This window comes from Sus scrofa, chromosome 13, assembly GCF_000003025.6.
Source record: "Sus scrofa isolate TJ Tabasco breed Duroc chromosome 13, Sscrofa11.1, whole genome shotgun sequence".
Lineage (NCBI taxonomy): Eukaryota > Metazoa > Chordata > Mammalia > Artiodactyla > Suidae > Sus > Sus scrofa.
In genome coordinates, this window is record NC_010455.5 from 90,945,037 (window position 1) to 90,971,900 (window position 26,864).

Genomic DNA, 26,864 nt, shown 5'->3' on the forward strand with positions numbered 1-26,864 from the left:
TCACACATGATTGTCATTCACTAAATCAGTTTCCTCTCAGAAGGAAATGTGTGTTTCCTTGAGAGCCCTTGGCAGATCATTTTTAGTTTTATATGTGAAATGTTCCAGAGCTGCAAAATTATGAAGATACTGTGAATGCATATGTGTGAGTGTGTTCACAGAGAAAAGGAAGGAAGTATTAGAATAAAACTGTTAAAAGGATGTACAACTCTGCTAGTGTCCTTAATACCACTGAATTGTACACTTAAATATGGTTGGAATGGTATAAATTCATGCTCAGTAAAAGAGGAGAGTGAGAACACCTCTTTTTTTTTTTTTTTTTTCTTCGCTTAGGGCCACACCCCTTGCTTATGGAAGTTCCCAGGCTAGGGGTTGAATTGGAGCCACAGCTGCTGGCACCAGCGACGCAGGATCCCCGATCCACTGAGTGAGATCAGGGATTGAACCCTCCTCCTCGTGATACTAGTGGGATTCGTTTTTGCTGTGCCACAAGAGGAACTCCAAGAACACCTCTTTTCTTTCTCACACACTTTGAGCCCTGGACGGTCTCAGGTAAAGATGCAAAGCCACATTCTGTGTTTTCTTATAGAGTTTCAGTCAAAGGGGCTATTTCTACCTGTGTTAATTCCACTATGTTAATTCTAGTAAATACAGATCAAAATGCAATATGAAAAGTGGTTTTGTACATTTCAAAAATAAATAAATAAATAAATAAATAAATAAATAAATAAAATCACCAACTCAGTGATTATAAGTCTTTGACCACTGGCACAAGCTGATTCTCCAACCAGGGCAGCAAGCCAGGGCAGGGGACAGAGCAGGGCTAGAGGCATGTGAGGGCTTGAGGGTCAGTGGGAGCACATGGAAAAGGAGACTGTCTTTGCCTTCTTTCCCCTGGACCTCACTCTCAACTGGTTCTTCTGCATGTTTTCATCACAGTCTTAATAGAGGTCATATCAACACTGGCTCTGCACGGGGGAAGGAACTGCAAGGCTTCCTTGGCCCACCATGGGTTGCTGCCTGGAGTCCTCTGACTTGGGCGGTCACAGTAGCGGCATTTATGAGGGTCCTGCCACGCACATGCGCAAATGGTCCCTCTTCCGTGCTTTGTGTGTTTCTCACAGTGACCCCCTGAGGTGGACATTATTATCTTTATTTTATAAATGTGGAAGCTGGGGTCCAGGGAGGCTAGTGTTTTGCCTAAAGCCTCACTGCTAGTGAGTGGCAGAATCAGGATTCAGATCTTGATCTGTTTAATCTATAAAGTCCCCAGTCTTTTCATCATGCTTGGTAGGTCACTTCGCTTGTTTTAACTGTAGTATGAAAACAAGGGGAAAAGGAAAGAAGGCAGGGGGGTCGGACTAGATCAGTGGTTCGTAGCTCTGTCTGCATGTTGGACTCTCTCTCCTGGGAAACTTGGAAAAAAAACACAGACATGCAGGCCCACTGCCAGGGATTCCAGCTCAGGTCCTGGTATGCTTTAAACTCCCCAGGTGATTATAAAGGGCAAGTGGGTTGAGAATCTCTGGTCTACACCAGTGCTTCTCAAACTTGAATTGCATCCAGACCATTTGGGTTTGCGTTAAAATGCAGATTCTGATCCAGTGGGTTTGGGTATGGCCAGAGAGGCTATATTTCTTTTTTTTCTCTATTTTTTTACGTTTTTTTTTTTTTGGCTGCGACATGGTATGTGGAAGTTCCCAGGCCAGCAGTTGAACCTGTGCCACAGTTTCGGCCTGTGCCACAGCTGTGGCAGTGTCGGATCCTTAACCCTCTGCGCCACACAGGAACTTCTGAGATGCTGCATTTCTAACAAGCTCCCAGGGGACGCTGCTGCTGCTGGTCCATGGACCACATTTTGAATAGTGAGAGTTTGACTGATCTCTAGGTTTCTGTCTTCTTCTAACATGCTGAGACAGTGGAGAAAACAGTTCTAAAGCACAGGTGTTCTGTTCTGTATCTGTATCCCGCATCCCTATATCCTGTCATCCTTATCTGCTACAAATGAGCAGCATTTCTGTAGGTGGTCAAAATATGTGGAAGCCAAACACCTGCACTGAAGGACCAAGGGACATGAGGAAGGGGCATGGACTAGGCAATGGGTTCCTATTCCCATTCTGTTTCTTACCAGCTGTGTGAGTTTAGGCAAGTTACTTAATCTCTCTGAGCCTTAATCTCCTCAACCATTTCTAAAAGGAGGATAAAAAACCCTTCTTGCATGGGGCTATGGGGAGGATCGAATGGGGTAATAGAGACAAAGCACTCTGTACCAGTAGGTGCCCAGCAAACGGCAACTGCTGTTATCTTGGTGGGCTTTCCAAGCTAATCTAATCTTGTGATGCAGCCCCCTGCAGACTGGAGAAACCTTGACTTGTGCCCTCTGCACAAAGCAGACCCTGCCTTTGATCTGAATGTCAGGTGACACAATGACATAGGTGACACTATGATATAGGGCCTATATGACATAGGATGCTGTAGCACAGGGCCTTTGGGCCAGCGTCCTTGCCTAGAGAGTGATGGGGCAGAGAAACCCTTTGTCTCCTCCTTCCTCTGGATTGTTAGATTATCTTCCTATCTCTGTTCCCCGTCTGCCTGTGGAAGCTCCCCAAGGATTTTTGGTATAAAAACAGAACATTCACTCTTAAAGTGTTGGCTCAGTGCTGCCAATGAATTGTTAGCAGTAATTTATTCAATCAGTATTAATTGGGTGCCCAGGTGACAGGGAAAGAAGGACAAAACAAAAACTCCACAATCTCTCTCACCCTGGAGTTTGTCCAGGGAGGGCACAGACATTGAACAAATAAAATATACAATGGCCATTGTGGAAAATGCTGTGAAAGGAAAGAACAAGGTTTCCTGAGAGAAAATACTGAAGTGCTTGTGGCACCATCAGTCTTCATTTTAAAAGAGCCTCATGATTGTCTGCGTGTAGAAAGATTAGGAGCTGGGAGGGAGGGAGGCAGGACAGGCAGTTAGATGCTGTGACGGGTCCTGGCCCAGGTGATGGATGGCAAGTGGAGCAGTGGATCAAGGTTGGGGGGGGGTTCCTTTCATTTGTCTTCATAAAAGTGTCAGCTTATAGTTTAGTTTTATAATTTTCCCCCTTTTGCTCGAATAGAAGACACCATGTTGTCATCACAGAAAATCTAACTAGTTGTGTGGTTTTAGGCCAGCAGCTTCCCCTGTGTATGTCTCTGTCCGTCCGTCCATCCATCCATCCATCCATCCGTTTGTTCTCTAAAATAGTGGTAGCAGGTATTGGTATCAACAGGGTCTGATGTTCTTTCTTGCCTTGTCATTTGGGGACTCTGAGACAAATTAAATGTATTCACAAATAAGGAATTTTAAGTTTCAAATTAGGAGCCGAAGCAAAAAGCTTAATACTGAGAGCAAGACTTCCTATGTTTTTAAGAACTCTTGACACCCTTTCTTCCAGGCCAGTGAAATGGTAATCATACTTTAAGCACAGGATGCATGAGTCAGGGAAGGTCAAGGCCACAGGTCTCTCAAGCCAGAAGTACAAAGCACCATCTCTGGCTCTAAACCGTGGGAATCTGAGAGGCAGCTGGAGTGTGACTCACCTGCTTAGTGACATACGTGGGGTCACAATTATCCCTGAATCAACACATACACAGCCCGGCTGCGATGACTTACACACCTTAACTTTAAAAAGCTCAGTTGTCTCATGGAATCAGAACTAGAGTCCCCATATGACAGGGCAAGAAAGAACATCAGACCCTGTTGATACCAATACCTGCTACTACTCTTTCAGAGAACGAACAGATGGATGGATGGATGGACGGACGGACAGAGATATATAGAGGGGAACTAGGACAGGAAAGAGAAAGGACAACTTTTTTAAAAAATATGGTACATAAGAGGACCATGTGATGAGTTTTGCTTATCACTGTTTTAAATTTCATTTGCAATTGAACTACATAAAAAGATTTTAATTTACATATTTTTTTTTTTCTGTTTTCACTTCTTAAAAATTAGAGAACAACCTGGAGGTTTTTGTTTGTTCTCTGGCAGAAAAGCTTAGTTTCAAAAAAAAAAAAAAAAAAGAGGGAGTTCCTGTCGTGGCTCAGTGGTTAACAAATCTGACTAGCATCCACGAGGATGCAGGTTCCATCCCTGGCCTTGCTTAGTGGGTCAAGAATCCAGCATTGCTGTGAACTGTGGTGTAGGTGGCAAATTCAGCTTGGATCCTGTGTTGCTGTAGCTGTGGTGTAGGCTGGCAGCTATACTTTCGATTCAACCCTTAGCCTGGGAACCTCCATATGCCGCAAGTGCGGCCCTAAAAAGAAAACAAAAAAAAAAAAAAAAAAAAAAAAAGAGAGAGAGGTTAAGTTTACGTATTTCCAGTGACAGAGGTTAAATGAAACTAGATAACTATTGGAAAGTTAAAGTTCAAAGTTTTGTTGCCTAAAACTTTATTTTCATTTGTTATGTTCTAGAAACATGTTTGAATGGGGAGTCAGGAAGTCTGAATTCTAGAATTAGTGCTGCCACTAATGCGTTGTAGCCCTGTTGGCCGATCACTTTACCTCTTGGGGCTGAAAATCTAACTTTTTATGCTTTTTAAATAACTTGATTCCACTATCTATACCTTTACAGTCTTTTGGTTATAGTACCTCATTGACTAATTGGTCCTGATTTCCTCGGTCAAATATAACAAGAAGGGCTAGATAAGGACACAAAGGGACGATGAGAAGCTAGACTAGTGTATACACAAAATGCAGAGCTGGGGTGCCATGTGTGCATGGGACAGCTACACCTGGACCAGCTCTGCCTTGAAGGCCAAAATCCACCTGCTTCTGGATCTTAGTATCACTTTGATGGATCCCTCTACAAATTGGCTTGAAATGTGACTTTCATCATAATAGGAATTGCGATTTTCACTCACCAAACACATCTCAAAGCAGCTTCTTTTGTTCAAGGTACTGCTCTTCACGTTTATATGAAGAACAGCCTCAAAGATAAGTTACTCTAGCAATTCCTTAACTGCCAGAACTCTTTTTCTGGCTAAAACCTCAGCCCTGCATCTCACCTAAGAAACAGAAGCAACTGTAGGAGTTCCCCCGTTGTGGTACAGTGGAAACAAATCCAACTGGTATCCATAAGGATGCAGGTTCGATTCCTAGCCTCTCTCAGTGGGTTGGGGATTCAGCATTGCCATGAGCTGTGGTGTAGGTTTCAGATGCAGCTCAGATCCTATGTTGCTGTGGCTGTGGCCCAGGTCAGCAGCTATAGCTCTGATTTGACCCCTAGCCTGGGAAAGTCTGTATGCAATGGGTACAGCCCTAAAAAGAAAAAAAAAAAGAGCAACTCTAAATTCACCACATCCACCTGCTACTTCTCTATGCCATCAGCCACTAACATGAGCAGTCTCCAATCCTCACTGAGCTCTCGGGGCTAATGTGTGAATTCCTTTGAGAGTTCAGGGTCAGGATTGAGGGAGTGGGCCACTCTGGCTCAAACCCCATACACGGCCCTCAGCTCTAGCCTTCTGATTCTGTAAAGCAGGAGAAATTCTCTCCTTCCACAAGGAAGAATGGCCCCAAGAAGGAGAGCACAGCCACACCAATGACACTGTGGTTCAGAGGAGTGAGTTCTGACCCCCGTGCATCCACTGACAAGGGCCATGACCTTGGACAAATGAATGTTTTTTCACATGGAAAGTGTGACAGCTCCAAGCCCAGGGTAGGTGAAGCTTCATAGCACCTGCACACAGCAGTCATCCAATAAACACACTGTATTCCACCCAGCCGATGATGCAGGATATTCATTTCTGGAAAATATTTATTAAAAAACTAAAGTGAATGTGGCAAAAAAACAAAACACCCAAAAGAAAACCAACCCAAAAACTCCAACATGTACCTTTAAATAGCAAGCATACGACACTGGTTATAAAGCTTTTCTCTCTACTGATCTAGTCTTTCCCACTATCTAGGTCAAGGAGGGCCTCTGAGGGAAGCCACGTGTAAACAGGTCATCTGTATTAGTGACGAGCAAAAACGAACTCTGTGAGAACCATCAACAGCCATCCAGCTCACTTTCCTAGGCTGTCCACCCCCACACAAGAGGGTGACCAGATCTCAGGAGTGTATTCCTGAGAATCTGTGGTTCTAGTTTTAATTTGGGGTTGGGGGATGGGGCGGATGAAACAGTAGAAAGACAAATAGTATCAGTAGAGGGCAATCAATCATAAAGCACCTTTAAAGTCTGGACCCTCTCCCACAGCTGAACCCAGGAATTCTCAAACTTTACTGTCGAAAAGGATCCCCTGATGAGACTGTTAATGTTACAGGCTCCCCACCCTCATGTTTCAGATGAGCACTCCAGGTGATTCCACGGCATACTGAGGAGCCATCCAGTTTGAGAAACACTGTTCAAAACACATGAAAACCATTCCTACCCCTGAAACACAAGGTAAAAGTTAAGGAATCGACTGACAGTCACTGTGCTTTTGTCACCTCGGAGGGACCAACAGAAGGAGGCAGGCAGGAAAGCACCTCCAATTCCTAACATACTGGTCTAGAGCAGCCTGAGCAACCTGTCAGGTGCCGTTCAGGAAGTAAGTAAAATCGAATAATAAAGTTGATTTTTTTTTTGAGCATGGAGCGGCCTCCAAATGACTAACAGGCCAACCTCATCCATCCCAGTTTAATGAACTTTTGTTGGGCCAACGCCAGACGGGAAGCTGCTGTTCGAACAGAACATGGGTAACTGTGGGTCTTGACTTGTGACGACATAGCGAATAAAACATCTATAAAAACCTTTATTAACCATAGAGTGTTCTGCCCACATCATTTCGGTGCATCACGGACAACAGGTAGAAATAGTCACATTGATTCCAAGGTTCCCATTATCTGCAAAAAGATGCGCTATGGCTGTGTCGAACACCAGGCAGTCGCTGTTCATGATGGCTGCAGACACGCCGTCGTGGATGGAGCGTGGCGTGGCCTCCCAGGTCAGTCTCCTCCGGTTCCCGTTCAACTCCAGTCTGTAGGCGAAGTTCTCGGCCTGCTTGCGGGTGCCAATGAGCAGGACGATGGCAAAGAACTGCTGGTGGCCCTCGTACTTCTCCTGTTTCTCCAGCACCAGCATGAAGTGATGGCCGAAACACGACTGCATCATCACCCAGTCCACGGCCCCTGGCAGGTTAATGTCTGTGGCCAGAAAGACGATATCTTCCCCCTGTAGGGTGGTGATGCTCTTATGGGCGTGCATGAGATGGGACATCACGGCTTCCAGGGACCCCTGCCACTTGCAGGAAGCGCCAGGACAAGGGCAGGAGTAGGGACGGTATTCACAGATGTCTTCGTGTTCTGGTTTCTCCGTGTGGTGCAAGGTCAGGGAACAGCCCGTGGTGGCATACTGCGTGGACAGAAAGAATCACAGTGAGACACTGGGCCTTCTCAACCTCTAAACGCACTCAGGCGTCTGAGACTTACACTGTATTCTTATTTCAGCTGTTTTTGCTCCAGATGAGTTAAATACTGATGACTTAAAAGTCTCAGCACCTCTTCATCATCAGTACTGCCCTGCATAAAATCAGGGGAACATCTCGAACCAGCAGTGAACTGCATGTCCTGCCCCTGTTCCCACATTGTTAAAAACATGAGAACTCAAGGGCTTTTACCATAAATGTCTCAAACAAGATTGTGGAACTAGCCCTGGGAAACCTGGCATTCCCCTCATCTGTGAATTTAAAGATTTTTTAAAAATTTCGAATTGCTTAGGGGTAAGGACAAAGAATATGTTATCTCCAGACCCATTTTTACCTACAGATAACTTTTGCAGATGGTATAACTCTTCTCCGTTGTCCCTGCCCACTTCTTCCTGGCTCAGACTGTGACTGGCATGCAGGCTAGGCGTCCCTGTGGTTTCCTGCTCTTGCTGTTGGAGTGACCAGCAAGTGACAGAAGAGGGCTGGAGACCCCTCACATTGCTGGAAGTATGACCTCACCTTCTTCACCTTTTACCTTCCCCCTCAGGGAGGGCTTCGAACTTACTTTGTGGGAGTTGTTGCGGGCGGGGAGGGGGGGGGAACACCTCCAAGAGTTCCTTAACTAAGTCAGGAGGCCACTAGTCAATTTGGTCCCAGCCAGTGGGGTTAAAATGAGAAGGGCCTCAGCCTCCTCTCAGAGTCCGTTACACTTTCCCCAGGCCCCTTCCTCAAGTTCACGTGTGCATCTTCATGATCGGGTATGTCACGTCCCCATGACAGGCCTGGGAGGAAGGGGAACTAAAGCGGGTCCTGGAGGGAGTGCTTGTCCTAGACAGGTATTCTGACACAATCAGTCCACCCCTTGAGCCCTGCCTTAATAGGGTGGGAACAAAACCATTTTCTCCCTTGCATTTCGGATGACATTCCTGGTGGATAAGTCAGATCCATCATGAGAAAAGACCATGCCAAAAGGAATTAGACTTCTACACCCAATCTTCACCAGAATGACCATGTTAATTCCTAGATACCGGATGGAGAATCAGCCCACAAGTAGACACCTGCCCAGAGTATTGTGCTGTTGTTATGTCAGGAATAAGGAAACATGAATGACCTTTTCAGGTAAAACTAGAAGGCAGCTTCATCTCCCTCGAGCCCAGGATGAGGGGTACACTGGCTGGGTTCCCCCACCTGGGCTCCCTGATCCCTGGTTAAGACATGAAGACCCCAAGCAAGGGCAGGGCCATGCTGTTTTTTTCTAAAGATGCTATGTCCATTGCTAAAAAACAAACCAAACCCTGCAGCTGTTTTTACTCCTCCCTAGCCTGCCTTTGGGAATATACCCCTTCTAAACTTGAAGTAGGTCAACTTCTAATCTTTACAGTTGAATCATCACTAGCAACAAGCTGGCCCTGAGCAACCTCTCCTTACAAGACCCTAAGCTGTAGTCCTTGAGCAGATACCCAGCTGCGAAGGCTGTCACCACCTTGATGGAGATGAACCTCCCCTAATAAGGAAGAAGAGGGTGGCTTAAAGAGGGAACTGCAGCTCATCCCTCCTCCGTGCCTAAAGTGAATTATAACGGTCTTCAGTAGAAATTGGCAGAAATGGTTCACTGTTATTTACTTTGCCCACAGGAATTGCTTATTCATCTTTCAAGACCATAGACTAATTTTAAGAGCATGGATATAAAAAACTGAATCAGAAGAAGAAACAAATTTATTTATTCACATGTTTACAGTCTGTGTTCCTAACAGTGTAAGCACCCACCCCCCACCCCCGCAAGAAAACCAAATCTCTATTAACTGTGTTTTAAATCTTGGGTGAGGCTTGGAACACAGAGCCTTCTGATGCTCTTCTGTGAGTGACAGGTGAGGCGTTTCTGCCGAGTGTTTAAAAACACACATCCACACAATAAAAATAGCAAGAATTAGCCCAGAGCCTGGCAGATTCCCTGGGTGAATAAACAAGCCCTCAATATTTGGATCTGAAGACCTTTCAGGATGGGCTGTTTACCATGGCTGCCCAGGAATAATTCCAGGAACGAAATGAACTTTGGCACAGAGTGTACAGAAAAGTACCACCTGCTCCTCTTCCCCAGCCCAAAGCCCCAAACCACTCCACGTTCACCAAGTTAGATGTACAGTAAATATTTATTATCTAGCAATCATTTTAGAACTTTTTCTTGTGTAACTCAGGAATATTTATATTCTGAATTACTGGTTTGTCTTACAAGTCGAACACTCTCCCTTCAACCCAAATATAGAGAAAGGGGACCCTCTCTCAATTACAGAAAAAGAGAAGGCATTACTGAGCATCTGTGTGACAATGACCTCATGAGAAAAGGTCTTGCTACAGCCTCTACTAAAATATAATTTTAAAGTGTTATGTGCTTACTCTGGTTTTTCTAAACAAGGTGAACTTTAATGCCAATCTATTCCTTCTCTTTTCCATCATGGGTGAGAGAGTGTCTTCATGACCACTGCACCACTGTTAAGATGACTGGGTTAGAGATGATCTCTAACAGAAAAGATTTAAACTTGAAACGTGGGCACGCACGCGCGCATACACACACACACACACACACACTCATGCATGCACTCTGGTGCCGCACTTCATACTTGGAATAGTTGCCATTGTTCTGGAATCACGTTCTTGTCACCTACACTAAGGGCACTCCTCCAGGGAGCAGAGGGTCTGTGAATTCCCCGAGACTGTCTAGGTGCCTCTGAGGAGCAAACCCTAATTGCGCTGGTCCCTGGGCTTGTGTATTCCTGATAAGCTCCAAGGGTTTCTAAGGGCCACCCGCCTCTGTAGCACAGACCCCCATGCTGTCTGCCCTTACAGGGGCCATACTAGGCAGCAACCGACAGCTCAGATACATCAGAAATACAGGTGACTTTGCAAAGGAAGACTGGGGAGAGGGCGACAGGTGATTTCAGAGTGAGGACAGGTTGAGGAAGAAGGGGTAAGGGAAGCTACACTGTGGATGAAGCACATTGTGGATGGAATGATTCCATCCAGTTCCAACACAGGGTGAGTGGAGCCAGCAATGGGGTTTTATAAAGCCTAAATAAATGAGAAGGCAGGTCTAGGTTCTGTCAGGGACATCCCTGACGATTTAGTTTGTTTTGGGGGTTTCTCTCTAGCAGCACTATTTACAAGGACCAGCTGAATCTTGGTTTGGGGGGCTGTGCTGGGCATTGGAAGGTGTTGAGCCTCATCCCTGGCCTTGACCCACTAGATGCCAGTAGCAGCCCCTCCCCCCCTCCCATGCTGTGACAACCAGAAATGTCACCAGGCACGGCCAAATGTCTCCTGGGTGGCAAAATCACCCCAGCTGAGAACCAGTGACCTCAGTGAGTGACAAGACCTGGCTGGGCAGCCACACTTGCAGCTGTGAGCAGGGGCTGCACCAGGAAGTGGGTCGGCTGGTCAGTGCCCCGCCCAATGGGCACTACCCAGGGCAGCTCATGGAGGCCAACCCTGACACACAGCTAGACCTTGATGGTTTGCAAGGCGTGGAGGAAGGCTGGGGCACTGGGTCCACCCGTTTCACGGACTGACTGACTCATTTTGGCCACGTGGTCATTTGTGGCCACACAAGGTCAGAGTCCTGTGCTGCTGTTTCTCTGCTCACAACAACTTAGGAGTCAGAAAGAACCAATCTTTTGAGAAAAAAACAATTTCCATCTGCCTTGATCCCCCTCAGCCCTCAATCCAAGACACATACAAAACCCAGGGGTCCACAGATGTACCACTTCTGGAAGCGGGTTCGCACATGAACTTCTTCCTTGGTTTGCAAGGAAAAAAACAGCCCTGACAGCAGCTCTCCCTAAGGAATGGGTTGGCAGCACCTTACAAACAAGTAACCAGTAATTAGGCCCTCCCAGCCTTCTCTAGCATCTGGCAAGAAAGTCCTAAGGTTTCACTTCTCACACTCTGGCTGGGGCCTGCCCATCAAACAGAGGGTTCAAAAGATGCCCACTTTCCAGGAGACGCCCTGTTCTTCGCTGTGCACTCTCGTTCCTGAGATGAAGCACCTGGGCTGCTTTGCAAAGGGCTGCCTGCGTCCTGAGACATGTCCACGGTTATAAATGAGATTTCTCCGCTGGGAAATAGCTGCTCATCCCCCCTGGGGGCTGAGGTGGGATTTGCTTTAAGTAAAGCTCTTTAAGGGAGGGGTGGGGGCAGGGGAGACACGACCACACACAGGAGCCCAAAGCTAAAGAGGAATGTATGGGCAGGGGAGATTGCCCAGCAGAGTGAGAAACAAAGCCATGTTGAAATAACACTTCTGACCTCTCTTTAGAAACTTTTCACGTTGCAATGGCTCAAAGGTCCTTGTGCAAACATGTTCTGCTGTGAAAAGGCAATGTGTGACCCGGTGCCTCATTATGAAGTCTTTGCAGAAAGCAGTAAACAGTGCCAATTCTTTTCCCGGATATGGAGTTTGAAGGTTGTTTTATTTAAGCTGGAATTTAGACAAGGTTTTACCCTTTTTGGCAGAGAAACCCCCGACACACAAATACACATGACAAGGTACGTCAAAATCATAGTCAAACACTAGACACCTGTTATTTACCTAAGAAACACAGACATTATATTTGTTTATGGAATGAGTATATTATGAATTCTTAGCCTGGGTGCTAGTGAAGGACATGGATCCTGTGACAGGTTTAGAACAAGTCTTTTAACCTGTTTAATTAAATTTGAGTCCACGCAATTCAGGACGACCTGCTCATCACCAACAATCAACAGTCCAGGACAATGGAGGCGCCAGGAACAGAAGCAGGTCCCCCCCTGGGACTGAGCTAACCACCCTGCCTCCACCTGCTTACCTCCTAGGAAACAGGGAAGTGTATTAGCAAAATACCTGCCAGCACCTCAAAGGAGAAGGTCTCCGGAAAAACAAAGCACAGTAGAGATTTTGTTGTTGATGCTTATAAACAAAGCACGGTAGATATTTTGTTGTTGATGCTTATAAACTTTCGAATCAAATCCAAGAAACAAACTGCACTTTCTTTCCATCTAAATACGCTGTAATCATCACAGAATGCACACTGATGGCCAAATGCAGTGTATGACCCTGGAACGAGAAACCAAAATTGCTAGAAAGGGCATTACTGGAACCACGACTGAAATTTGAATATGACTATGGATTAGATAAGAATATCTACTGCATATCACATTTCCTGATTTTAATAACCATATTATAATTACATAAGAAAGTGTCCTTGTTTTTAGGAGAAACATGGTGAGGTATATAGGGGTAAAAGGGCAGGATGCCTGTAATGTATATATATAAATTGAGACAGCACAAAAGATAAAGCGAGTGGGGCAAAAAGGAAATAACTGGTGAATCTGGATAAGGGTATATGTGGAGGTTTTTTTTGGTACTATTATTGTAAGAGTATAGATCTGAAATCATGTAAAAATGAAAACATTAAAGAACCCAGGACTAAGCATATTTATCTCCATGGGTCAGAGATTCCTTTGGCAGAGTTGGTTGAATGAATTAAATTTTATCATATTAATGTTTTTTTAAAAAAATATACTATTAATTTCATATCTACATGTAAATGCAAAAAATTCATAGTTTCCCTTTTACCAGAAGCTCTTGGGAGTCATTTTAGTGAACCAATACAATTTGGCAGTGAAGACACCAATTGTTATAATTCCCAGCACTTTTTGGGCTCCCTAAGAAGAGAAGCCCATTGCTCCTCTGATCCTTCTAAAGGTTTATGAGCACCTGACAAATCTATGGCCCTGGACTGTAGTTTCCATTCTCTCTCTCTCTCTTTTTTTTTTGTTAGGGCCATACCTGTGGCACATGGAGGTTCCCAGGCTACGGGTCAAATCAGAGCTGCAGGTGCCAGCCTATGCCACAGCCACAGCAACTCAAGATCTGAGCTGAGTCTGCGACCTGCACCACAGCTCATGGACATGTCAGATCCTTAACCCACTGAGCGAAGCCAGGGATTGAACCCTCATCCTTATGGATACCAATCGGGTTTGTTAACCATTAAGCCACAACAAGAACTACTAGTTTCCAGTTTCATTATCCACCACCCCCAGTGGTCTGAAGGAAACTCCTACTCGATTCCAGACCACATCTGAAAGAGAAATTCCTAGAGTGAAACTTACCCACACCCCTTTCTTATACAGGCAAACCCCTTTTAGCGCTGGGGAGGTGACCCCGGGGATGGAATCAGAGTTGCACGAGTTCAACAAGAAGGGTGGATTCCTGGCAGTAAAACTTACATGCGGTCAGCAGACAATAAGGTTTGAAGTCTACCTTCTCAATATTCTTTAGACTCCTTTAAATGTGAGCTGGAGCTCGACCTAGTCTAGACCCACACTGCAGTAAAACTTACATTTTAACCAGCAGTTACACTTCAGTTTTACCACTTTCCAAAAGGACTTCCAGCAATCCAAACTAGCTCTTTTGTGACTAAGCATGTTTTTAGCTGCCCTCCCCTCCCAATATCACTAACTGCTCACAGGTTATTTTCCAACTAATTTATGGGCCTATGAATTTTGTTCATTGATTTACTGATTTATTGCCTGCTTCCTCTCCACCCTGTACTTGTTGGTAAATGAATAAATATTAGGTTTATCTGCAGAGGATGATGGTTCTCCACCATGTTTACATTATTTTAATGTAAGTCTTAAAATAGAATTAAAAAAAAAAATCAAGAGACCTTGAGATCACGTAAGGAAAACTGTATTTTAGACTTCAGACACTATGGGTTTGTTCTCAAATTTTTGACAAAGGCACTTCCCATATTTTATTTATATAAATTACTTGGGTGGGAGTGTTTATAGCTTTTCTGAAATCTTATATAGATGGGGAAACATGATGCTACTGTCATTTTGACAGTTATATGTCCCTCTTGTTTAAGATGTGTTTACAACTGGTGGTTGAGTAGCTGTGATTTGAATCCAAGTACCAGTGTCCTGTGTGACCTTGGATTGAGCCTACCTACCATGTCGCCTCTGAGTGAGTCTATAAAACTACCTTTAGCTCAGCCCTTGACTATTATTAACAGTAGAGAAGTTCAGACTTAGGCAATAGAAGAAAGTGAAATTTCTTGTGGCTTAAATGTAATACTCACCTTGCCTCTGTCTAGCATCCTTCCTCTAAGAACTTCAGCGGATTTTACTTAAATGGTAAATTCCTCACTTCTGCTATGAGGTAGTGCAAAGACATAATTATCAAGCTACAGTGCATCCAACAGTTTCGCTGATGATGAGAAAACAGTGTCACTCAGTGGAACAGTGGTCAGGCTAAGAAAATAGTGACATTTAACGTTATAAAAGTTTCTTCTGGAGAAATTAAAATCTTGGGCTCAAAAATTTTTCCTTCTTTGGAATTCTCATTGTGACTCAGCAGGTTGAGAATCCAACCTAGTTTCTATAAGGATGTGGGTTCAATCCCTGGCCTCGCTCAGTGGGTTAAAGATCTGGCGTTGCCACAAGCTGAGGCGTAGGTTGCAGATGTGGCTTGGATCTGGCGTTGCCATGGCTGTGGTGTAGGCTGGCAGCTGTAGCTCTAATTCAGTCCCTAGCCTGGGAACTTCCATATGCTGCAGGTGCAGCCCTAAAAAGAAAAAAAAAGAAGTTTTTCCTTTTTGCCTATGAAAACTCCATGTGACTTGGTGGGAAGATGCTGGTGCCATTATCATTGCAGTCATCTAAGAACATCCTGCTCTTGGAGATGGGGTGTGTGTGCATTTGGCCTTACAAGGCTCCTTGGGCTGGCAGGGATTCCTTCCTTCCTTTTTCTTTCTTTCTCTCTTTCTCTTGTCATGTCCATGGCATGAGGAAGTTCACCAGCCAGGGAATGAACCCAAGCCACAGCTGTGACCCGAGCTGTTGCAGTGACAAAGCTGGATCCTTAACCCCCTGTGCCATAAAGGAACTCCAAGGGATTACTTTATAATCTCAGAAATGTTAAAGTTGACTTTTCACCAAGTACACTTCTCATCTGACCATAGCTTGACCTAGCAGGCAACTAACCCCACACTGTCTTGGAGAACCAGTTTTGTAAGATCTCTTAGGAGTCTCTATTCAAGCAAATGAAAGCACCTTAAAGTAGGAGCTGAGGTTGGAGGCTTTATACCACACCACCAGGGCCTTGACCAGCCTTTCTTAATACACCTGTCCTGTTTTGTGCCAGGCTCCTACCTGCATAACCACATTTACTGCCCTGCCTACCCTTCAAACAGGGCTACATCCCTTAGGATGCTTTCTTCTCAACAAAAGCGACTGAATCCACAAGAAGACTGAACTGGTAGGGTTGCCCACTTAAGCAAAGGAAAATACAAGTAGCCCGGTATGTCCCAGGCAATATTTGGGGTATACTTATACCAAAAAAATAAAAATAAAAAAAAATAAAAAATTACTTCTCTGCAAATTTAACTGGGCATCCTGTATTTTACCTGGCAGCTCTGATAAGAGGCCCCTTTTAGTACCATGGCCATCCCTCCCAAAGCCGTTATGTGAGCCTGGGATGGGAAGGGGGGTGCCTGTTTCTCAGCAGGGTGGAGAGGGTAGCAGAAAAGGCACTGTGAAATTACTAGGTGCATTTTGGAGTTTCTGCTCCCCAAACTTACAAACTTTGGGCAAATCTCTTGGGGGGGGGTGCTGTGTCCTATTTCCTTTACAAAAGAATTAGGAGGATAACATGAGATAAAATACACAGTTCAGACCAAATAAATGACTTTCTCTGCAAGCACTGGCTTCCTACACAACCTCATCAGGATCTTCCATCCCTTCCTTCTCCCTGGGTACACTGATGCTCATCCTTTTTTTATTTTGTTTAAAATCGAAGTATAGTTGGTTTACAATGTCATCTTAGTTTCAATTGTGCAGCACAGTGATTCAGTTATACACATACATATTTTTTTCTTTTTTAGGTTATTTTCCCTTACAGGTTATTACAAAATATTGAGTATAGTTCCCCGTGCTATATAGTAGGTCCTTGTTGGTTATCTATTTTTATATATAGTAGTGTGTATATGTTAATCCCAAACTCTTAATTTACCCCTCCCCCCACCACTCATCCTTCTTAATGCAGCTTAACCACCACCACCAAGGGAGGTCTCCGGATTCCTCTGCTCCTACTACTTCAGAAGGACTCTGCTGGAACATCTATCTCTAGAGTTAGAGTTTCAGAAGGATGAGGTGAGAAGGGAGGCACTGGCTGGCTAGGTAGATGGTTTGTAGGAAGAGAAGGCTTGGGGCTGCAGGAGATTCTGAGGCAAGGATGGGTCTGATGAAATGTTAGTGGATCATCAGGAGGAACCAACTCTGGCCTGAGGTTACATCAGGGAGGAAAAGCAGGCAGTAGCATTAAGAGAAGCAAAATGATAACATCCATTGCTGGAGATGCTGGAGAAAAATGGGCACTTGATTGTCAATGATTCTAAGTGACAGCCATTAGGCTGTAACATCAAAAGCTTCTGATTTCTGCACATACCCTTTGGCCCTACTATTTAACTTCTAGGAATTTGTCATTAGGGAATAATTATTTTCTTATGCACAGGGATGTAGTTATAGCAGTACATTTTTAAACACTGTCAGAAAACAGAATGATTTAAATGACCACAAACAGGAGTTTGATTAACTCTGACACATTCATAACCAATGTTATGTTCCATAACATTCTAGAGTTATGGAATTGTAATACTATGCACTCATTAAATAAGACCTTAAAGACTACTTATCAATGTGGAAAAGCAGTCACAATGTGTTAGATGAAAAAATAGATTATGAAACAGTGTGGGGATTTCCCATCTTACATGTTTTTTTTAAAGAAATATTTTAAAAGTGCCATCACTGAAAAACCAAGGCTAGGGCCAACTTACCCAGCTCTATGAAAACCATATAAGATTAGAACCAGGGAAGAGAAGCTCGGTGAGAGAATTGATGGGAGAAAATAAGATTTTTTTTCCTTTTATTTATTTTTATTTTTTAGTGAAGTATAGTTAATTTACAATGTCATGTTAGTTTCAGGTATACAGCAAAATGATTCAGTTACATATATATCAGATATACATTCAGACATATATGTATTTACTTTTTCAGATTCTTTTCCCTTATACATTATTATAAAATATTGAATACAGTTCCTTGTGCTATACAGTAGGTCCTTGTTATTGATCTATTTTATATATAGTAGTGTGTATATGTATATAATCCCAACCTCCTAATTTACCCCTCCCCTGCCCTTCCCCTTTGGTAACCTTAAATTTGTTTCCTATGTCCATGAGTCTCTTTTTGTTTTGTAAATAAGTTCATTTGTATCTTAATAAAGTATCTGTAACTCAACCTTAGGAGCTTTATACAAGTAGCTCCTCAAAGAGACTGCCTTAGTCTGTTCAGGCTGCTATAACAGAATGCTACAGACTAGGTAGCTTATACACAACAGAAGTTTATTCCTTACAGCTCTGAGGCTGGGAAGGCCAAGACCAAGGCCCCAGCAGATTCCGTGCCTGATGAGGGTCCATTACCCGCTTCACAGACAGCTGTCTTCTCACTGTGTTCTCACATGGCAGAAGGGGTGAAGGAGCTCTCTGGGGTCTCCTTTATCAAGGGCATGAATCCCATTCTGGTTTTTTTTTTTTTTTTTTTTGGTATGATCTTTCTTCTTTTTTTCTTTTTAAAGTGTATGCCTGGACCTAACCTCAAACTCTGGCCATTTGCTCATTTGCTTTCTGTTAGTTTCTAACTGTGCAAATTTATTTGGTGTTTACTGTGTGCTGGGGCTGTGCTGGGCACTTTGCCGGAGTTATTACCACATTTGATCCTCACGACAACCCAATCATCACCCCATTTTACCTATGAGCCTTGGAGGCTTGGAGAGTCACCAGCCAGTCACAGCGGGGACAGAGTAAGAGATAGCCTTGGGATGGGGGGAAGAGAGGAGTGACTCAAAGACACTACCATCATTGATTCAAAGTTTTAAAATATAGAGCCCAGGTCCACACACACATGTACCTTCCATCCATCTCTATGGTGTTTGTGGCTGAAAACTGGGAAGTGGGTGTCTCACAGATACCATATAGTCTAAAAATCACTACAATAAAGACTTTACCCAACTGGAAAGGAGAATCACAGTTTACCAATTTGTAAGAGACTACTGGAAAAAGATGGACATCTGGGGGCAAAGTTGCTAAAATTCTGCTAGAGAATTTTCTTTCTTTTTTTTTTTTTTAGGGCTGCACCTGTGGCACATGTAAGTTCCCAGGCTAGGGTTTGAATTGGAGCTGCAGCTGCCAGCCGACACCACAGCCACAGCAACATGGGACCGGAGCCGCATCTGTGACCTACACCACGGCTCACGGCAAAGCCAGATCCTTAACTCACTGAGCAAGGCTGGGGATCAAACACGCATCCTCATGGATACTAGTTGGGTTCGTCACCATCGAGCCACAGAGGGAACACCTGCTAGAGAAATTTCAGTCTCTCTCATAAGCCTTAGAAAGTACACTCAGGTTTGGAGTTCCCGTCATGCTCAGCGGTTAATGAACCTGACTAGCATCCATGAGGATGTGGGTTTGATCCCCAGCCTTGCTCAGTGGGTTAAGGATCTGGCATTGCCGTGAGCTGTGGTGTAGGTCAAAGATGGGGCTCAGATCCAGCTGTTGCTGTGGCTCTGGCATAGGCCAGTGGCTACACTCTGATTGGATCCCTAGCCTGGGAACCTCCATATGCCTCGGGTGCGGCCCTAAAAAGGCAAAAAAAAAAAAAAAAAAAAAAATGTACACTCAGGTTTAATGTAAGAACACACTGGGTCAGGAGGACTTTTTGCTTTCTAATTTTCCTTTCAGGATGTCCAAAGTGAAAGCACGTTGCTAGTGGCCCAGGTCTGGTCTGCTCTGCATGACTCAGCAGCAATACCTAATGGCCCTGAATGCTGGTGTTCACCTGGGCAAATGTACACCTATTATGTGCTCTTTTCAAGGAATGAGGACCTTATGGGTGTGAGAAGTGCTCCTGTTCACAATTTTGTCAGATGTGCAACTCTGCCTCTTAAGATATTTTATATTGAGGTCTTAGTGACAGTCATATGGATATAGTGCTTTATAAGGGGCTTCAAAGAAAGGGCGAATCTAATCCAATCCTTTATAGGCCAGACCTGGTTTACCTTTTGATTCTCCTCCGTTCTGGTTGTACTACAGATCAACTTTCAATGACAATGATTTAAAAAAAAAAATCTGTGAAAAATCCTGGGCCAACCCTACGTAGAATCAGCATTAAACTTTAGTATCTTTCCTAGCCTTCTAGTGCTTCTCGTCTTGATTTTCACACTCCAAGGCTGTCCACTTTGTTCTTGAGAATCTTGAGTCTCACCATAAATGCTTGCGGACCTCGGTGCTTCCCAGCACAGGCTTTTCGAGCCAACCTGGTCAACTTCAGCAGGAGTGAGGATGGCAGGGACAATTTCCAAAATAAATGATTTTACCTTAGGGAAATTTTTGAGGTTAAGGAGAGCTCTTGGAAATGGTTTGACACATGGGTTATCCCCTCAGACTTTTAGGCTATTGATCACCCATCACCTAGCAACCATGCTCATCTCACCTATCTTCCATTTGGGTGAAGCAGAAGCCCTCTCCAGCACTTCTAATTTGATTGAGAACACCCACCAGTGAGGGGTTATCTCTGTTCTTTTCTAACCTGATGAACAAGCAGGCTCAAGGAAGTAGTGACTGGACTGAGGTCATACAAAACCAAGATTAGAACTCTGTTCTCTCTCCCGCCTAGTGCCCTTCTCCCTTGGACAGCTAACTAAATTCCAAAATTTTAAGGCAACAAAAGATCCTTGGAATATTACTCAGCTATTAAAAAAGAATGAAATAATGCCATTTGCAGCAACATGGATGGACTCAGAGATTATCATACTAAGCAAAGTTAGAAAAAGAAAGGCAAATACCATATGATATCACTTCTATGTGGAATCTAAAATGTGACACAAATCTATAAAACAGAAACAGATTTAGAGACATAGAGAACATGTTTGTGGCTGCTAAGGGGGAGAGGAGTGAGGTGGACAGGATTGGGAATTTGGGATTAGCAGATGCAAACTATTAACATGTAAGATGGATAAACAACAAGGTCCTACAGGGAATCATATTCAGTATCCTATGATACACCATAATGGAAAAGAATATAAAAAATCGACATGTGTATAACTGAGCCACTTTGCTATACAGCAAAAATTGACACAACACTGTAAGTCAACTATACTCCAATAAAATTTTTTCGTTAGTAGATGTAAACTATTGCATTTGGAGTGGATAAGCAATGAGATCCTGCTGTATAGCACAGGGAACTATATCTAGTCACTTCTGATGGAACATGATGGAGGATAATGTGAGAAAAAAGAATGTATATATATGGCTGGTTCACTTTGCTGTACAAATTGACAGAAATTGACAGAACAGTAAATTAACTATAGTAGAAAGAATAAAAACCTAAGAAAAAAAATTTTTAAAAAGATCCTTGGTATAACACTTTAGTCCAACTCTCTCTTTTAAAAGCACTCAAAAAAGTGTCTTTAAGTGCAAAGAAATAGACTGACTTACACAAAGTCAAACATCCAGTCACTAGGACAACAGTTCTGGTCTCCCAAAGGCCAGAATGTTAGTATTCTCCCTGCCAAAACAAAGATGAAAAGAGAATAAGCTTTAACAGTTGGGACCTATCAGAGTTCCAAAGTTCACGTATGCTCAGAGTTAAATGAGAACTTCCAGGCTCAATGGATGCTTTCTGAAAGAACCAGATCAGAGGGTACATACACACTGGCAGCTGGAATTTGGTCTGCAGAAACGGTTGGCTTGGCCTGCAAGTGCTATTTTTACATTTGAATGTGGCCAATGTTAAAAAAAAAAAAATGAGATATTTAACATTCAAAAAATCCAGGTTTCTGGCTTTTCTTGAAAAAAAAAAAAATCTAAAGGTCTGGCATGGCTGCATCTACTATTGCACCTCTACCAATCAGCCAGCACTGTGCAAGAGTTGCCCTCTTTGGAGGTGGCATGTGTTGTCCAATTCCCAGCCATTTCCATGGCCCCTGAGGTCATCCAAACCCTGAGGTCACATGACAGATGCCTCTCTCCCTTGCATTATTTGTCCCTGCTGGTATTTAGAGTTTGTCCCCCTTGGACTGGATGAATCCATAGCGAGGAGCTTTTGCCTTTCACTTGGGTTATCTGACTTGTTTGTTTTTTAAGGAATACAAACAACATTGTCACAACCCAAATGCGGGGAAGACTAATCTGTCTGAGGCTTTCTAGTTCAATAATTATTTGGAGATAATGCTGCTAGAAACTTGTCTGTAGAGTAGACAAAGAGTGGAAAGAAAATGTCTCAAGAGTGTAAGTGGGCTGGAGTGTTTGAGCTTTGCCCAACTGTGGAAAGAAATATGTGGCTGATATTAAACACACTGCTGAGTGGGGGCACAAATGTGTCAGCCTTCACTTCTCCTTCTACACCCGGCCCCCCCTGAGGTGGTGGGGGGTTTGAGATAAGGGAACAGGATGTCAAAACCCCTTAGGTGTGGAACAAGACATAGAATGGACTAAAAATACTACAGGGGGAAGAGAGCACTCTGATAGATCCTTTTTTTTTCAAAGGAGACCTGGGCTAACAGTGCACTCGGTACCCTCTAGCCAAGGTGCTGGCAGCACTCTAGCCTTTAATTATGTGACCTCACACCTACGGAAGGAAGCCATTTGGCAACACATCCATTCTGGGGTCAAATGAAGCATAAGCAGTGCAGAGCTGTGATGAAATCCCCCCACATATGAGGTTTGTAGGCCCCACCCCTCATCTTCTCACCCACAAGCCCTACAGGATTCCTGCCAAAGAATTTTAGAGCGAGCATGAATGCTGTCTCATTGGGATGTGTCCATCCAGTGAACTCAGGCAGTTGGATGATCTCGTTACTGGTATCAACCCCAAGTTATGATCTGGGGCCTTGGAGTGTAACCTCAGATTGAAAATCCCTACGTAGTGAGAAGTACAAAGGGTGTGTGCCTACGGGATGTGGGTTTATATGCCGGCCCATGGTGTGATCTTGACAAGTCATTTAACACGTAGCCTTTCCACAGGCACTTGTTTCCTCACCTGAGAGAAAGAAAGGCAAACTTATGAAAGGTGACCTACTCAAAGTAGCTGGCAGGCAGAGGGCCTCACCAAGCATTCTGCACAGCCTCCTTTCTTTTCCTGGAATGCCAGAAGCTACAGGTCCTTAGAAGTGGAGCAGTCCAGTCCCCTCATTACTGATGAGAAAATCAAGGCCCCCCGAGGGTGTCTCTCAGGCATACAATGGCAGCACCAGGCAACTCCTGACATCTGGCTTCTGGTGTTTCACCCAATGTGGGTTTTCTCACATGAGCTAGCCCATGAGAGAGACTCTGAGCAGGTAGGGACAGTGACAAGGCAGTCCCTATGATTTCCAGGACAAGTGTGGGCCAAAGGTCTGGCTAAGAAGACCTGTTTTGCCTAAGTTTGCCAAAGGCCTCACCCCTGAAATTGCTCTCAGCCTTCCCAACTAACATATCTTGGTTACTTGCTGGGCCTCTGTATACATCCAGGTTTGGTTGATCCAAACTAACTGGCTAAGCTATAGCCAGTCGGGATTACTATCTATGGTCTGGATTACTGATCAACCAAAGCTGAGGCAGGCATACTTCAGCTTTATAAATCTCATACATGCAAAAGTGACCCCTCCCCACCAGGTCACTTTCTAAGCTTGGTTCCTGGTCTGTAAGGGGATGGGTGACCTTGTTTAATTTCAGCTGCCAAGTGTCCGCTTCATCCAACTGCAGTCTGACAGAATGGGAACTTTAAAAATCACTGACAGATACAGAAACGCTGGGTACCCTTGATTCCCAAGAGAACTCTTCTTCCAGAGAGACTTTATTAGCGTGTTACATGTTAGGAAAGAATGGATGCTTCAGTAGGTACCAGAATTCTGGATCCTGAAAGTGAAATTTCACACTTAACACAGCATGTAGTAACTGTCTCCTTCCCTTTCTCTTGGGAGAAACAGTGTTCTTATGATATTGCTTTAAAAAAAAAAAATTAGGGGAGTTCCTGTTGTGACTCAGCGGGTTAAGAACCTTACGTAAGTCTTTCTGAGGATGCCGGTTTGATTCCTGGCCTCACTCAGTGGGTTAAGGATCCGGGGTTGCCGTAAGCTGCATCACAGATGCAGTTCGGCTGCTGCTGTGGCTGTGGTGTAGGCCGGCAACTGCAGTTCTGATTTGACCTCCAGCCTGGGAACTTCCATATGTGGCAGGTGCGGCCCTAAAAAGCAAAAAATAAAAAAAATAAAAATATTAGGGATAGCTGAATCAAATGCTCTTTTGTGAACTGTAATTCATCTAAAGGCATTTCTTCTCTTGGCCACTGAAGGTTCAGGGGAAAGTGAAGGGTGGAGAAGATGGCTCCCCAGAAACCCTGTGGGGCATCCCCCACCTCCTCACCCAGCCCCTACAATATAGTTCAAACCTCAAATTCAAACCTCTTATGTCACCTATCACCAAATCTTCTCATGATCACTAGGTTCCCACGTTTTCATGACCCTAAGAAAATTCTACAACTATTTTGTCTAAATTTCATGACAAACTACTACTAGACTGGGGAATTAGTAAGCATTACATGAGGAGTGGTTGAAAGCAGAATAATTTATTAAGGCTGATGAAAAACCCCAAACATGGATTCAGACCCTTATTTGAGTATGCTATTTTAAACTTGACTTGTGGCAGGGCACAGACCAAATTAAATCACTCATTTTACTGACTTAAGTCCCAGCCTTCAGTTCTCTAGTGGATTATTTTTAATTTAAAAATAAGCTCTTGTCCTATAAAAGTAAGCAGCACCAAGGAGAAACGCAATACAGCCTAAATGGCCCAAGAGGCAGAGTGCTCACTTTTACAAACAAACAAACAAACCCTCAAAAGTATTAACGACATTAAGTTTAGAAGAAGAACTTTATGGTCAACATTCTACATTATAATGAGGTAATATAGATAGGTATTTCTCTGAAATGGCTCCTGAAGATTTTTAAGTAACAAGACATTACCATATGACCACACAATGCTGTATTATACAGCCTCTAAAATACAGTGAGGTAGAGCTATGTTTCAGACATAGAAAAACACGATGATATGAAGTTAAGACAGCAAGTTGAAGAAGCCATTTTTGGAGAAACACTTATGTCTGTGTGTGCATATATAAACCTTCCCACACTGACATCTAGGGTTCTAGGGTTCTATATTCAGCTGCGGAGAGTATATTTATATATGGTTAGAAAAAGCCTATGAAGATGCACACTAAACCTGACACTGGTGGGAGAGGAGGTGAGAGGTCTTGGTCTTTCACTTGTTTTTTCTTGTCTTAGTAGTTGGCTTTTTCTTTTTTTTTTTCAAGAGCATGGATAACTTTTTAAACTGAATAAAAAATAAACCAATGTTCTTTAAAGAACTGTAACAGCTCCTGAATGCCCTTCCTGTTAAATTCCTGATCAACTCTTGTTTTCACCCCTTAGTAAAAAACAAAACAAAACACAAAACTCTGAAGGCTAGGAGAGGGAAAGGCATGGCTTAGAGGGTTTTCTTATTGTTGGAGGAAAACAGGCTATAGGTACCCTTTTTTTAGCCTCATTCCGGAGGGCTCCCACGTGTCAGGGGTGTGCAAAAGGCTCCCATGTGTCAGGGGTGCGCAAAACCATGCAGGAGGAATCTAGTACCACTCCTTCCAAGGCCAGTGCTGGTAAAGGGTGCGTTTAGTTTACCCTTTTCCCCTTCTTCAATCCCTCACAGATGGTCAGCTTCCCGATCCAAGTTTTACTTGAGCGGCCCAGCTCTACCAAGCACACCCAAGTACACGTCTGCAGAGTACGCAGGCTCCCGGTGGGAGAGCTGTGATGTGTTCGAACAGCGATCGCGTGCCAGTTAGGCTGGGGTCAGTGATCGGGCAGCTGTCACCCCAAAGCTACTCCCAAAGTGGACAGGTGGGCATGGGGGAGGGTGGACAAGGTGTAAACTTTTGTTGTTGTTGTTGTTAAAATAAGAGAGATGCCGCCTGCCTCCCAGCGCCTGCGAGTGGTTTGGAGGATAAGGGAGTTTCAGGTCGCCGGGAAAAGTGCGCAGCTGGCACCTGAGCTTACCTTGCAGGGAAACAGGACTGCCGAGGCCACCTTCTCCATAGCCAGGTTCCTGATGCTGGGCGTCAGGGCGCCCCTGCACGTCGGGCAGCAGCTCAACTTCTGGCGGCATTGGTTACACACCAGGTGCCCGGCCTGGCACTGCAGGATTGGGGGCAAGACATAGTCAAAGCAGACCGGGCACTCAAAGAGCGAGGTCAGCTCGTGGTGCTGCGGGGACACCGGGCCAGCCCCGCCGCCGCCTCCGGGGCCCGAGATCACCGCCGCCGCGGCGGGCACCGCGGACGAGCCGGGGCCCGCAGCCGAGATGGTGGCGGCGGCCGGGGGCGCAGCCGGGGACGGAGCGTGCTGGGGCTGCGGCGGCGGCTGCTTGTTGCAGGGTTTGTTAGCGCTGGGGCCGGTGGAGGACGGGCGGCTCATCGCGCTCTGAACCAACCATGGAACTGCGGGCGCCTGCCTGCCGCGGGGCCGCCGGGGTCAAGGCGGTGCGCGCCCCGCGGGCGGCGGGCTCCGGGGCAACGCCACCGCGCCCAGCCCAGGACCAAGCAGTGAAGACAGTCGGCGCCGGGCAGGCGGGGGACTGGACCACGCCGACGATCTCTGCGGCCCCGGGAGCTCCGAACTCCCCTCCGCACCCCCAGACTCCTCCTCCCCGCGGCGTCGTGGCCCCAAAGCCGAGCTGTACGCAGAACCTCGGCCCACCCGCTACCGGAGCAGCAGCTGACGCAAGCCCCGGGGGCGCGCGCGGACGTGACGCCTGGACACGTGTGAGGCCGCCCAGGCGCGCGGGGACTGGCGGAGCCACCCTGCGCTGGGGCGCCGGCTCCGCCCGACTCCAGCTGGCAGCGCCGGGGGCCGCCTAGCGCGGGCGCTTCCTGCCAGGGCTGCCGGCCCGGCCCGCGCCAGTGAGCATGCCCGACTCGCCGCCGCCGCCGCGCGGGATCTGCCTTTCCGGGTTGCGGAGGGGGCCGCCCTTCAGAAAGGCGTCGCTGAAGTCCTTTAGCCACACCCCGGGGAGACACGCTGACGCGTCCCGCGGGCGCAAACCAGAAGGGCAACTTTAGGCGGGGCTGGGGCTTGAGTGGTGGGCGGGGCGGGACGCGGGCGTCCTTGGACTGGTCGGAAAAAAACGAGAGGTTAGTTACGCTTTCCCGGGTTGAGTCAGCAGAGAGCTGAGAAGGCGTGCGGCGCCGCCAACCTGGCACTTAGGATGGAGCTCTGGGTCGAGACACG

General features: G+C 45.3%; 1 protein-coding gene and 2 long non-coding RNA genes across 3 annotated transcripts; 1 reads left to right on the forward strand and 2 right to left on the reverse strand.

The window, feature by feature from the left end:
- On the reverse strand, window positions 6,762–26,502 carry SIAH2 (siah E3 ubiquitin protein ligase 2). Its single transcript, XM_003358611.4, has 2 exons — window positions 25,635–26,502; window positions 6,762–7,380 (listed from the first exon to the last, which is right to left on the reverse strand). Exons 1-2 carry the CDS (start codon window positions 26,049–26,051, stop codon window positions 6,823–6,825), a joined length of 975 nt encoding a protein of 324 aa, XP_003358659.1. The 5' UTR covers window positions 26,052–26,502; the 3' UTR covers window positions 6,762–6,822.
- On the forward strand, window positions 7,683–10,028 carry LOC110256317. Its single transcript, XR_002337728.1, has 3 exons — window positions 7,683–7,960; window positions 8,478–8,572; window positions 9,088–10,028. It is a non-coding gene; the product is annotated as an uncharacterized LOC110256317 (long non-coding RNA).
- Window positions 11,275–23,644, reverse strand: LOC110255174. The gene is made up of 2 exons (XR_002337729.1): window positions 21,043–23,644; window positions 11,275–12,539 (listed from the first exon to the last, which is right to left on the reverse strand). It is a non-coding gene; the product is annotated as an uncharacterized LOC110255174 (long non-coding RNA).

Excerpts from the sequence above, each read along its gene's own strand:
- SIAH2 (XM_003358611.4), bottom strand. The coding sequence starts at position 26,051 with ATGAGCCGCCCGTCCTCCACCGGCCCCAGCGCTAACAAACCCTGCAAC. Across the intron at positions 7,381-25,634 it reads CAGTCCTGTTTCCCTGCAAG|TATGCCACCACGGGCTGTTC; the intron begins GTAAGCTCAGGT and ends CTGTCCACGCAG.